The 12,655-nt window shown below is 50.9% G+C and overlaps 2 protein-coding genes across 2 annotated transcripts; one reads left to right on the top strand and one right to left on the bottom strand.

Annotated features, from left to right (window-relative positions):
- Positions 1-1,136: 1,136 nt before the first annotated feature.
- Positions 1,137-9,164, top strand: LOC117650978 (4-coumarate--CoA ligase 1-like). The gene is made up of 10 exons (XM_034394655.1): positions 1,137-1,197; positions 2,096-2,230; positions 5,490-5,697; positions 6,039-6,106; positions 6,273-6,526; positions 6,865-7,030; positions 7,418-7,696; positions 7,864-8,094; positions 8,504-8,669; positions 8,801-9,164. The coding sequence occupies exons 2-10, from the start codon at positions 2,099-2,101 to the stop codon at positions 8,959-8,961; spliced, it is 1,665 nt and encodes a 554-aa protein (XP_034250546.1). The 5' UTR covers positions 1,137-1,197; positions 2,096-2,098; the 3' UTR covers positions 8,962-9,164.
- Positions 9,165-9,437: 273 nt separating this feature from the next.
- On the bottom strand, positions 9,438-12,634 carry LOC117650979 (pinin). The gene is made up of 5 exons (XM_034394656.1): positions 12,386-12,634; positions 12,015-12,095; positions 11,244-11,935; positions 10,941-11,159; positions 9,438-10,868 (listed from the first exon to the last, which is right to left on the bottom strand). Exons 1-5 carry the CDS (start codon positions 12,529-12,531, stop codon positions 10,366-10,368), a joined length of 1,641 nt encoding a protein of 546 aa, XP_034250547.1. The 5' UTR covers positions 12,532-12,634; the 3' UTR covers positions 9,438-10,365.
- Positions 12,635-12,655: the final 21 nt, after the last annotated feature.

The raw sequence follows: 12,655 nt of genomic DNA, 5'->3' as shown, positions 1-12,655 counted from the left end.
AGCGCGGAGGTGGCCGCGGCGCCAGACCCCGTATTGATTTGTGGGTGGCGGCCCTGGCGGCCCTGGCGGCCGTGACCGCCGCTACCCCCTGCGCGCTGCGCAGCGCTGGGCGGCCGACTGGCAAGGGGTAGCGACCCCCCCAGCCCCCCACCCCTTTCCCTCTCCATCCCGACCAGAAACCACGCGCGGTCCGCGCGGCTGACACGGCTGCGATGTTGAACTCATAAGCCACTCCCCGATTTTAAGGCTTTCGAACCCTTGGGATGCCGCACAAGGTTTCATGTGCCGTTTCTCAAATCTGCAGTTTAAATTCTCATGAGAAAGGAGCGGAAAATAATGGGCGGAGAAACACTTCTCGAGAAAACTCGTGCATGCGATAAGAGCCTGCTTTCTGCATTGAGGATGACCCAGCCGAACCGATGGTGCGGCTCGCAGAACCCGCCTCGTCACGCGAAGGTCAGTGACAAGGAGCCGCGTGGCTGTCTGGCTGCAGTGCCGGTCCGCCGACGGTCCGGCGGCGGGCCGGTGCTGCCCACGCTCCCCCCTCACCGAGGGGATACTCACTTAGGTAAAAGTCGGTTGTTCGCTTTGTGATTGATCTGTTATAGTTCTGTGCTGTGATTTATTTTATGCAAGTTATTGATCAGATAATGAGGAACAGAGGGGAAAAAAGGGCAAATAGGAAAAACTTGGGGCTTTTTTTTGTCCCATTTTTGCCATTGTAACATGTGGAAAAGCTTTCCGGATCTAATAAATTAACACAACGCTTACAAAATTAAATGCCCCCAATAAAAATGACCCATCACCCCTTCAAATTAAATATTAAAATAGTTCTAAATGGCCCAAAATGCTTGTTTTACGCTTAAAAACACCGCGTCCGTATTGAAAGGTGTAATAGGCGTAATTGGTGTAATACTTCCGATAAGGTAACAGTCGGTTGACCTTTCGAGAGTGAATACCCTCTCCAATCTCACTCGCTCCCGAGAACCACACTGGATGCTGCGCGTCCGCACGACGTAATAGTCTATATTCAGTGTGGCGTGTGCGAACGATATCGTTACGTCATTGAGATGAGTTTGTTGCCAAGGTGGTCCGTCCCGGCCTGGCGCTTCCCGCGGAACCTCGCGTCTCGCTCGCGTCGTTCAGTCCCCATCCAGCACTCGAGCGCACTCTACGCCCACGGACGGGCCGGCCGCAGTGAGTCAAGTCAGTCAATCCCGCTGGGCGGCTCGAGCCTCCATCGCAGCATTCACTGGTGAACCCAAAGCTTTCGCTGTTGCATTCAAGCTCGAAGACCTGCGCGCTCCTTGAGGCGCGCTCACAAAATTCCCTCCATGCATTCAGATAATAATGAGGGGGGTGCTCGATCGCCCACTTCGCCGCCGGATGTACCGCCACTTGGCTATTTCTCAGAACTGCGCGATAAAACCTGAGCAACTTATTCGTTAAAAGCTGAAACTACATGCCATAATTGAAAACCCTTCATAGTAAGTACACTGTGAAAATTTGTTGTCACTTTATGACAAAAACGTGAATGGTATTTCCATCACTTAAAAATTATTAAAATCTCATCACAAATTGATGACGTTTTCATCAGAGCCCCCATACTTATTGCATGGGCGTGGCAACAATGTCATCAATTGTTTTGATGACATTGTTGTAAGGAAAATTAGCCTTGAAATTGTCATCAAGTGACGACTCAAATTTTCTCAGCGTGACTGCACTGGCTCAGCAGTCTATGCTTTCCGCTCGTGCTGAAGAAAAGAGACTCGGTAGAAAACTTGAGTGCGTTGGCACTCCGCACGCTTCAGAACGGCCAGTAAGACGCTTGAAAAAAAAAAACTTTACGCTTTGGTTTTACCATCATCAGTGAACGAGCACAATTACAGAGCTCAGCACTAATTGCGATACACGAATCATAATACCTGCTCGGTCGGTCGGCTCGGCAGTCTAGCTCAGTTATCAATCCGGCAGGGGACAGGGGGATTAGGAGCTTCGCGCTCATTTAAGACAGTCAGAATGACACGTCGGGGACGCAGGGAACCGACAAGGGAGTTGGAGATTGAACAGGGTTGTGACGTCTCGGCGCTTCCAGGAAATGGCGTCCGCCACACCGCAAGGCTTTGAATGGCGAGGGCCGCCGGCGCCACCGCACCCCGAGCTCCCCATCGGCCAGGTGCTGCTGGATGCCCTGCGGAGACACGCCGCCGACCTCACCAAGCCGGCGCAGGTAATTCAGCGGAGTGGGACGGAGTGGGACGGAGTGCCTCGAGATTCTTCCGCCAGCGCGGGGCGTCCTCGGCCCGCCCTTGCTGCAAGCCTGCAGGAACATGCCACCACTATGCAATTTGTTTGAGTGGCGAACCCAGCTTTCGCGAAAGTTAAGCTGAAAACGTCATGGTCGGACACATGGCCAAATTATGGCTTGACGAAAATCGGCATGATATGTGAGTCACGCCGTCATTTGGCGTGAATGACGGAGCGTTTTATGAGAAAAGTCATGCCAAAAACCGGCATGACAAGAAATTTACGCCAGCATTAGGCGTGAATTTTTGAGCCACGCCGACTTTCAGCATGACTTTTCCGTTTTTTGCCGTGATTCTTTATTCACGCCCCGAAAACGGCACGGTCACGCCGATAGACTTTAAGTAGCTAAGAATATTAGTTGTGAGAACTCATTTTTAAAGGCTGTTGGAGCAAAATATTTGCTGCTGAAGCAAATTTTTTGTTGACCTTTTGCCCAGTGGAGTCACGTGAAATCGAATATGACATGATGACATTACATCAAACAAACGTGTCGTCCCATTCCTGGATTCCCCGCCTGCAGAGACAAAATGGCACTGCCACAGGATGACTCCATTGCGACCCCCTTTGTCTCTGGAAAGGATGGATACAAAGTTATATAACGTATCCACGACGCCTCAAGAATGTCTCATGTGGAGACATCGACACATGTTTTGGGCATGCTATATTTGTGCACATGTAAGCTTTTGTACAATTTAATGCATAAATTTGGTGCAATTTTTCCATATTGTGCCTGAAATATTTTGAAAATGGTACCTAATCTGTGTTCAAATTTGTACACAACTCACACCTGCACAAACTCGTCAATAGGTCCATGTGTGTGGAATAACTTAAGCATAAGCACTTCCAAAAGCCTATTAGTGTGTAGAAGAATCTACCTATTTTTGTACGGTTAATCGTGGAAAGTTTACACTGTGTCCCACGCGGTCGCCGCAGGAGTACAGTGCCTGCGAGTAGTACTCCACTCCACACACGCGCGGCCCAGAAGCGCGTGTAGGCAAACATTGAGATTACGTCATCGACTCGCGTGCTCGGGGTCGGGGTACGCGGCGATAACACCTGCACTGTACGGCGCTATCCCGTTTCGTTTCGCTTTTCAGGTGTGTCTAGCCCATCCTAGTACAGTATCTAGTCCCAATCTGGCGGCCCCTTTCCGTCCGTGTCAAGGCCGCAGAGGGCGCGAGCGCGGGCAGGTCGCGGCAAGACGCGGGCTATGAGACCGCAGCACAGTGGACCAGAAGACCGGGAGGTGCCGGCAACTCATAATCGCTTCGAACACACTATAAATGCTTGTGGACTTTTTGTACTTAAGTATTGACGCATTTGGGCTTGCAGGTGTATAAAATCGGCCCCTCCCATCCCAACTTGTCGCGGTGCGAGGACACCATCCTGGCTCGCTTGCCTGTGGCTTCAGGCCTTTCTCGCCTGGCATACGATCATGTGTGGTCTAGCCCTTAATGATAATGGCAATGGAGGGGTAGGCCGCCTGCCCGACCCCCAACACACCGGAGTGGAGACGGTGGCCTACCTTGCCCCTGTCGTCTTCACACGGGTAAGGTAGGCCACCGTCTCTTCAGCGGTGCCATGCGGGCCGCTGGCCTACCTCGCAGGCGCCAAAGGACGCAAAAGACAAGCGGCTGCAGAACCCTCGGTGAACCTTCATGGTGAAACCGTGGTTTTGCACGAAAATTCGCTCATGCACACAGCAAGCGGTGGCCTCACGATCTGACGTCCTGACCTGACCCGGTCGAGATTGTGTCCTGCAGCAAGTGGAAGTGCCAAGGCTCGTTTCGGGGGCGGGGTCCTGGCGCGGGGCCTCACTGGTCTTCCTTGGCCGGTCCGTTTCGAGCAAGCACACTCTCAAAACTATACAAACTGTTTTGAGCCTCACAAGACAGATTGTTTTGATCATACATATTCTAGCTTAAAAAAGAGAATACTTCGGAATTTCGCGTGTCATTTCTTCGTACGGGAGACTAATTAGTTTGAACCGAACATATGCTCAAAGTACTTGTTTTAAGCGTGCAGCGCCGTGTTGCTTGAGGCGCCCGAGGCTCGGCACGGCGGTGCACTTTGGACCGACCGAACCAAGCTTGCTGAGTGGGCACCAGGAGTCGCGCCATCCTCTCTTAGACTGATTCCGAGGGTCGGTTTCGTCGCTGTCTCGCTTGCACCGAAACGGGACGACCCATGAGAGCGATAGAGACAGACCGACGAAAACGACTCACGAAATCAGTCCGCCGGGGCCCAGACGGATCGCGTGGAGGGGAACGGAGGGAGGGGAACCGAGACGAGCCTGTGGTGAAGCAAGGCGGCTGTCCGGCCGCTCTGGGCAGCGGAAAATGCCCGCTCTGAAAAATAACAAACTATTAAGCCTTACAAAGAAAAGGAGCTAGCTGTTATATAACAAAATGAGCATACTTAAGTTTACAAAGAAAACACTTTGTAATTTACGAACTATTTCTTCGTACTACAAACTAGATAGTTTGCACTTTACATGTGCTCAAATTATAAACTTCGTGAGGTTTGTCCCTCTTTATCTCGAGGAGATTTCAGACAAGGCAAAGCATCTTGCAAGGGGCATTTTGACCCTATGCCTTTCATCGCGGACAGGACGTTTCGGGGGAGGGGGTGTCTTCGCGGCGCCTGGCAGCGCCTGGCAGCGCCTGGCAGCGCCCAGGGCCTTCGCCGCCTTCGCACATGTGGCAACGACGGGGACACACCGGGACACACCAGGACACGCCACTCTAAGCTGCGTCCATAAAGAGGACGATCTCGTCTTAGAGATTACGCACTAAACTTGAGTGCGTACTAGTAAACACAAGTTTTGAGTGTACTCTTCTGATGACGGAATCTTCTCGCTCTCCCTCAGCCAGGGAATGTCGGTCACACTGAAATTACGTTTGACTCTGGCTGAACCAGTGCCCAATGCTGGGATGGGGGCATGACAACCCCCCCTTTTTTTGGAGCACTAGATACCTGCCTGGAAGGTAGGCAAATTGCGGCACATTCCGCCAGGCATGGCTTGACCCCCCCCCCCTTTCCCCTTTTCCAAAACTTCTGCGCACGCTACTGCTCGGCCTGAGAATACCCCTTTTGGGTGTGTCCGCGAGATGCCAGTTGGAATATGGCATTGAGAGGAAAGAAGAAGAAAGAGACAGCACTTTCTTCGTCCCACAATGTAGATCGAGGCGGCCTCCGGCTCCAGCAAGACGTACGCCGAGCTGCTGCGCGACTGGGTGCACGCGGCGGCGGGCTGGCGGTCCCTGGGCATCGGCGTCAACGACACCGTGGCCGTCTTCACGCGCAACAGCCACCACAGCTACACGGCCATGATGGGCGCCGTCCTGGAGGGCGTCACCCTGGCCACCATGGTCCCCACCGCCAACGAAGGTGCGCGCCGTGCGTTCCGCGCACCGCACAGTGGATTTGCCAGAAGACCGGTGGAGGCGGCCAAAACTCTCGACGCGTTTTGAGCTCCAGAGTCGCTAAATGGGACTCGAACCGCACGTGTGGCCCCGCCAATGGTTTGCTCTCCGAACGAGGAATCCCACGTTCTGTTCGATTCCCATTTTAGTGACACTGGATCTCAAAGCGCATCTAGAATTTTGGCCGCCTCCACCGGTCCTCTGGCCCAGTATGCGGCAGACGCGTCGGTGGAACTGTCTGCCTTGCGTTATTGCAATGTTTGATTTTATTTTTTTTACTTTTTTTTTTGTTTGCAAAATTCGCAGCTGAGGCTCGTCTGCTGCTATCCCGCGTCCACATCCGCGCCTTGGTGTGCGAGCCAGCCAACATCCAGGTCAGTTGCTGAGGTGGATGCCAAAAACTCTGCCCTCCGAATGACTCACGGAGGATGCACGAAACGCCATTGGGAAATGAATTAAGATTGGAGGTCTGTCTGGGACCCCGCCTGCCGAAAACAGCTCGCGCTAAGGTGTGGCGTTTACCCTTTCCCGTTTCGGCAGGTGGCCCTGAACGTGCTGCCGGCGGGCGCCGTGCTGGTGGTGGCGGCCGAGAGCACGGGCGTGGACAACGCCGGCGTCATCGCCGTGGCCGAGCTGGTGCGCTGGGGCGGCACCGTCAACGTGGACACGTACCAGGCGGCCGACGTTGGCGACCTGCGCGACCACGTCTGCTGCATCGTGTACTCGTCCGGCACCACGGGTCTGCCCAAGGGCGTCATGATCACCAACTACGGCCTCGTCGCCAGCACGCTCCAGTAAGGCAGTGCCTATGAGTTCAGCATCGCACCCATGTCAGCCGCGCAGAGCCCGCGTGGTTTCTGGCCCAAAATCCCGGACGCGTTTTGAGCGCCACAGTCGTTAAACATGACTCGAACCGAGCATGTGACGCGTAATTTTTATGCCTTTGTTTTACCAGTGTGTGACCCCACCAATGGATTCCTTGTTCGGAGAGCAATCCATTGGTGGGGTCACACGTTTGGTTCGAGTCCCATTTAGCGATTCTTGGCTCAAAACGCATCTGGGATTTTAACCACCTCCACCGGTCTTCAGGCCCACTGTGCTAGCGGCATGCTGACGGCAACCTCCGATGCAGGCCCAGCTGGTCCGTCGTCCCCAGCGACACGGTTCTGGTGACGTCCGCCGTGTCTTGGATCACGGGCATCTTCTACCTCATCGTGCCCGTTATCGTGGGCGCCACCCGGGTCGTCCTCACGTACACCAACGAGAGCGAGTGCCTCGACGTGATGCGTGAGCACAAGGCAAGTGTTGGCGCGGGCGCGGGCCGGGCACACGCCTCGGCACACGCCGTGGACTCGACCGGTTGACACCGCCACCGACAGTGTCACCGACACACGGTGGATTTGCCAGAAGACTGGGGTGGAGGCGGCCAACACTCTAGACGCGTTTTGAGCTCCCGAGTCACCAAATGGGACTCGAATCGAACGTGTGACCCCACCAATGGATTGCAATGGGGGAAACTACTGGTGGGGTCACACGCTCGGTTCGAGTCCCCTTTAGCGACTCTGGAGCTCTGCACGCATCTAGAGTTTTGGCCGCCTCCACCGGTCGTCTGGCCCGTCTGGCCCACGCCCACAATGCTGAGTGCCGCGTCCCTGGCGGTCGTCCCTGGCGGTCCCTGCCTCCAGGTGTCCATGCTGTTCATCGCGCCGGCGCGCTACTTCCTGCTGGCCGGCCACGTCAAGGCCCTGCGCAAGAAGGGCGTCGTCGTGGACCTCTCCAGCTTGCGCGTGGCGCTGGCGGGCGGCGCCGCCATGTCCGCCGACTTGCAGAAGACGTGCTCCGAGGTGCTGGGCGTGGGCATCGTGCAGGCCTACGGCTGCACCGAGCACCTCATCCTGAGCGCGGACACCTTGCCGCCGCGCTTCGGCTCCGCGGGCAAGCTCGGCGCCGGCGTCCGCGCCAAGGTGAGCCTGAAGAGCCTGGAGCCGGAGGCCTGGAGGCTGGAGGGGGAGACTCGGGCCTGTCTTGTCACACAGACACGTGTGTCGGTCTTCAGGTCTTGTACCAGCGTAGCGTACGGTTTGTTTCTCTTTCAAAGTGCGCGTGAAAGAACAGCAACACTGTGTTGCAGCTGGTGAACATTCGCACGGGCGAGGTGATCCGCGACGCCAACACGGAGGGCGAGATGAGGGTCAAGTCGCACAGCTACATGAAGGGCTACATCGGGGACCCCGTGACGACGGCCAAGGCCGTGGACGAGGACGGCTGGTACTGCACCGGCGACCTGGCCAAGTTCGACGAGGAGGGCAGAGTCTTCATCACGGACAGGATCAAGGAGCTGCTCAAGTTCATGAACATGGAGGTGAGCAGCCGCCATCCCGGAGCACCGCCGGTCTCAGCGGCCTGGGCCTGGGCGTGTAGCTCGGCGTGTAGCGCCTGTGGGGTAGGCCCCCAACCAGGCCCGCAACACACCGGCGCCGAGAATGTGGCCTACCTTGCTCAGTGTTCTGTTTTGATCTTTTGGCTCGTCTAATTATTTATTTGAAAGCACATGAGCTAAAATTTTTCAAAGACATTCTGATCGAAATTTTATCCAAGAACGTACAAAAATAAGTAAAAGGTAGACAAGCCACGCGTCTGAGCGCCTGGACGATAGGCCTTAGCTGTGTGTGTCGAGCTTCGGTGTCGCGAGAATTGCCTACCCGTCGCTTGCCAGGCGCCCACGCGGTATCCCGACGATCCTGACCTACGTCGGTGCGTGTGCTCTCCAGATGACGCCGTCAGAGATAGAGGACGTCCTGATGACCCACCCGGCCGTGCGGGCCGCCTGCGTGGTGGGCCGGCACCACGACGTGGTGGGGGACATCCCCACCGCCTTCGTGGTCCTCTTCCCCGGCCAGGCGGCCTCCGAGCAGGAGATTAAGGACCTCGTTAAGGGTAAGCCCGGCCCAGCCCTGACCACGAGTCGTCCTCCTGGCCAAAAGTTGAGATTGATTTTTAAGCGTGAGTGGCCCGGTTCGGCTGCACCCTTTGATGCTAACTCATCGACATTGCCGTGTTTCTCTTAGCCCGACTGTCGGCAAACAAGCAGCTACGCGGAGGCGTGTTTTTCTTGGACGAAATTCCCACCTCAGTGAACGGCAAGTACGACCGGAAGGCACTGAGGGACCGCCTGAGCAAGCTTCCGCCCGTCAGCGACCAGGTCCTGGGCATCGCCAGCCAGCCCTGACGGCACTGCCATGGCCACGCCGTGAGTTCTCCACCCAAAAGTGATATCGACAAACAAAGGCGGATCACTGACAAGATGCCGTCTACAGTATTGACGTAACATATCTGTTTTGTTCCTTGTTTCTCGCCTAGTTTATCTGGGCTATGTTATCTTTATTGTTAGTACAAATTGTTAGCATTAAATTATAATGAAAACGAGTTTGAGATTGGGCAGTCCTCCAGATTTGTGCAAGCCCGATTGTAGTAAGTGACAAAGATCATTTAAACCTCACCACCCCACCCTAATTATCTTTAACCCCTGCTGGCGCCGTTCAATTCTGCACTTTATGAACTAAGAATAAAACCTCCAAAATTATGTTAAATGTTTAACTGCACCTTTTCCAAAAACTGTGAAGATTTTTAAATATGCTACCTTCAAAGCAATGCAGCAACAGCTTTAGTAAAGTGAGGGGAGCCAGGTCGTAAAAGACAATGATATAAGTTTTGAGATATATTGGAGGTATAATAACATACACGTAGGGCACCCTTGGGGCCCCTAGGGGCCTTGTAAACAGCAATTGCTCAATTGTATTGCACACATTTATCTATTTCAGCAGTTACAAATGTGCGTATTAAGCAGTACCGCTGAGTACACACACATGATCATTCTATCAAAACAATCACAGAACTCATAGTATTTCTTCCATTTAAATTTAACTTAAACTAAAACAAAAGTTATCTCACCCTTAAAACTACTGTTTTTGTTTTCATTGAACAAATATAAATGGTAACAACACAGCAAAGAGAAGAGACACAGTTTAAAAGCAACTGTACGAAACTTACTAAAAAAAATTATTTCACACCTCACTGCCCTTTGATTAGTGACTAAAATAGAATTAACAGGTGACAAGACTGACAAGAAGGCCAAGAATTTTCCATATCCTTCATAGTCAAAAACATGTAAAAAGATAAGAAATTAAAGTCAAGAAATTCAAAGCAAAAGTGGAAGTATTTCAAATTTACATGGTGTTTGATCTCAATAGGCTGATTCCAAATTCCAGAGAACACACAACTGACAGATAATACATGAAAAATGTGACTACAATTATATATATAAAAGGAAAATACCATGCCTGTACGTAAGATGGATGAACACAAATCATTACTGTAATTGAAAAACAGCTGAAATCCAAAATAATTAATAATTATTTGAAAATTGAGGGTACATTTTAAAAAAAGGTGCGTTAAAATGAACAACTATGGACTACCCAATTGATCAACATCTTTGAATGGGAAAAAAAAGTCCACATGTTGTTTGAAACAGATTCAAATATTGACCATCATTCATTCCGATTTTAAACAAGGTAAGACAAATGCAAACAAGGTAAATACAAATGCATGACTCCTTTTAAAGTTCTTTATGCGGTCATTCTGAAGCGTCATCTAGCTCACCCAACTCAGGCTGCATAAAAGATGGAGACTGTTCACCTGGTAGTGATATAGAGCTCAGTTCGGGTGGTGGGATAGCAGAATTATCATCAGCCTCATCCTCCTCTTCCATTGCATTAGTATCACTGCTATTATGCCTCTCTCTTTTTCTGTCCCACTTTTCCTCCTCCTCTTTCTTTGCCTCCACCCGCGCTTTCATTCTTGAACCTCTTTCCCGCATCCTATCCCTGTCTCTTTCATTTCCTCTGTCCCTTTCTTTCCCCCGTTCTCGCGCCGACTCCTTCTCTCTCGCTCTGTCGCGGTCGTCCTGAGGATCACGTCGCTGCCGATCTTTCGGGCGATCGTGCAGGTTCTCTCTTGATTCTCGTACACGTTTCACGTTTGAAGGTTGTCTGTGATTGTCAGTAGAATGGTCACCTTCCCTCTGCTTATCTTCAGGGTCCGACTGCACAGGTTCAGAGTCTTTCTCCACTTTCACATCTGTAAGGCAATAATCATATTAAGCATACAGAGCAAAATTTGCAACAAATCAAACAACAGTTTTGGACTTACTTGCAAAACGTATTCTGTTCTCCTTATTTTCAACAGGGCTGTCACCAGTAACCTCCTGCAATTCTTCATTGTCTTCCGTAGGTCCATTTTCCGTGTTCATTTCCTCTTCTTCTTCATCTTCAAAATGTTGTTCCCCAGCATTTTCAGTCTTAACCTGGACGTTGCCTTCCAGACGCTCTAATTCCTCCTGGAGAGCTGTTCTTTTCTTCTCCATTATTTCTAGAAAATGTAAACATTGTAGTTAGAAATCAGCATTTTAAAAATTTACTTGAACTTTTCCTATTTATCATCTAAAGGACTTACTTGCGATAACCTTTTGACTGGCAACAAGCCTTTCCTCAGTCTTTGTATTTTGAACTTTTGGTAAATAGAAAATTGATGGCTTTGCTTTTGTTTGAATAAAATTCAATAAGGGTCTATGCCTAGCTTCCCACTGGTCTTGTTCTTTGACCCGTTGAATTTTGGTCTCAATGCGGCGAATTTCCTGCTGTTTTTTGCGTCTGTCAAGAAACAATTCTTGACGTTCTTTTTTCATCTCTTCTTTTTCCCGTTTTGCAGCTTCTTCAAGCTTTTTCTCAACTACTGCTCGTTTGTCTTCCCGGTCCCTCATCCTTGTTTCTTCTTGTCGAAACCGCTGAAGGGTTCCCAAAAGGGCTCCAAACATTCGTCTATTTCTTGCTTTACTTCGCTCATCACCCTGAGCAGCTAGTATAACCTCCTTAGACGGAAGTTCACGGGTCTGAGGAATTACACGAGAACTAATGGCAGGTTTAAATTGAGCATCGTCTTCTTCTATTTCCTCTTCTTCCTGTTCCTCTCTCCTGTAAAACTTTGAGAAGGGCCCAGGAAACTCATCATCCTTTTCCTTTTTGATGTGTTTTATAGGAGGTCCAGACAATCTGCTGAAAACATTGCCAGGTCCATCTCCCAGCCTCCTGCGAATTCCGGGAGGTCCTTCATCCTCCTGCGGCCGTCCAGGATGGCCAATTCTACCCCTTTAAATTAAAAAGAAACTTAAGAATCAGTCCAATTTTCATTTCAAAAATTCATCAAACAGCAAAAAATTCAACTTACCTTCCTCCGCCCATTTGAAAAGATCCTCTCCCTCTAGCATAAAAATCATCATTTTGAGTGGCAGGTCTCTTCTGTCCGGGCCTAAAATCAGAAAGCAGACAAAAAAAAACACAAACCTTAAAGTTGCTTACAATTTGACATGATTTAAGTGAGTATTTAACTTTGATTAGAACCAACAAAATAAAAAAAAAATGGTGGCACGAGGTTAGGTAACCTAACAACCTTAAAGAGTGCGTCCTTCAATGAAAGAAAGCCATTACTGGAAGTAACGAGACAAACGTCGAGTAAGGTCACAACAAAGGCTTAGAAAATATGATGCACCGAAACATTATATCGCCATAATGCAACATGATTTGCCATTGTCGGCTTACCTAGGCGGACCCTGTCCTGGAGGCTGGGCCTCGGGGTCCCTCCCAATAATCCGTTTTATGTGACTGTCCACATTCCGAAGACCTTCTTTGGCTTTCTGCAGCTCATCCTGTAAAGCACTGAACGTTTTCAGAACTTCGGTAGCCATTTCAACTTACAATACTTCAAATATTTAACGAAAACGAGCATTCGGCCAAAGAACCAACAAGAACAAGCGTAGACAAAAGATAGGAGTTGTTTAGGTCAGAAGTACCAACTGTGTCTCACCACAT

The sequence above is a fragment of the Thrips palmi genome, unplaced genomic scaffold, assembly GCF_012932325.1.
Source record: "Thrips palmi isolate BJ-2018 unplaced genomic scaffold, TpBJ-2018v1 HiC_scaffold_5, whole genome shotgun sequence".
Taxonomy (NCBI): domain Eukaryota; kingdom Metazoa; phylum Arthropoda; class Insecta; order Thysanoptera; family Thripidae; genus Thrips; species Thrips palmi.
The sequence above is the reverse complement of the archived record's forward strand: the minus strand, read 5'-3'. Positions and strand labels throughout refer to the sequence as shown.

Excerpts from the sequence above, each read along its gene's own strand:
- LOC117650979 (XM_034394656.1), bottom strand. The coding sequence starts at position 12,531 with ATGGCTACCGAAGTTCTGAAAACGTTCAGTGCTTTACAGGATGAGCTG. Across the intron at positions 12,096-12,385 it reads CCAGGACAGGGTCCGCCTAG|GCCCGGACAGAAGAGACCTG; the intron begins GTAAGCCGACAA and ends TTCTGATTTTAG. Across the intron at positions 11,160-11,243 it reads CAGTCAAAAGGTTATCGCAA|AAATAATGGAGAAGAAAAGA; the intron begins GTAAGTCCTTTA and ends TACATTTTCTAG.
- LOC117650978 (XM_034394655.1), top strand. The coding sequence starts at position 2,099 with ATGGCGTCCGCCACACCGCAAGGCTTTGAATGGCGAGGGCCGCCGGCG. Across the intron at positions 7,697-7,863 it reads GCGCCGGCGTCCGCGCCAAG|CTGGTGAACATTCGCACGGG; the intron begins GTGAGCCTGAAG and ends ACTGTGTTGCAG. Across the intron at positions 8,095-8,503 it reads TCAAGTTCATGAACATGGAG|ATGACGCCGTCAGAGATAGA; the intron begins GTGAGCAGCCGC and ends TGTGCTCTCCAG.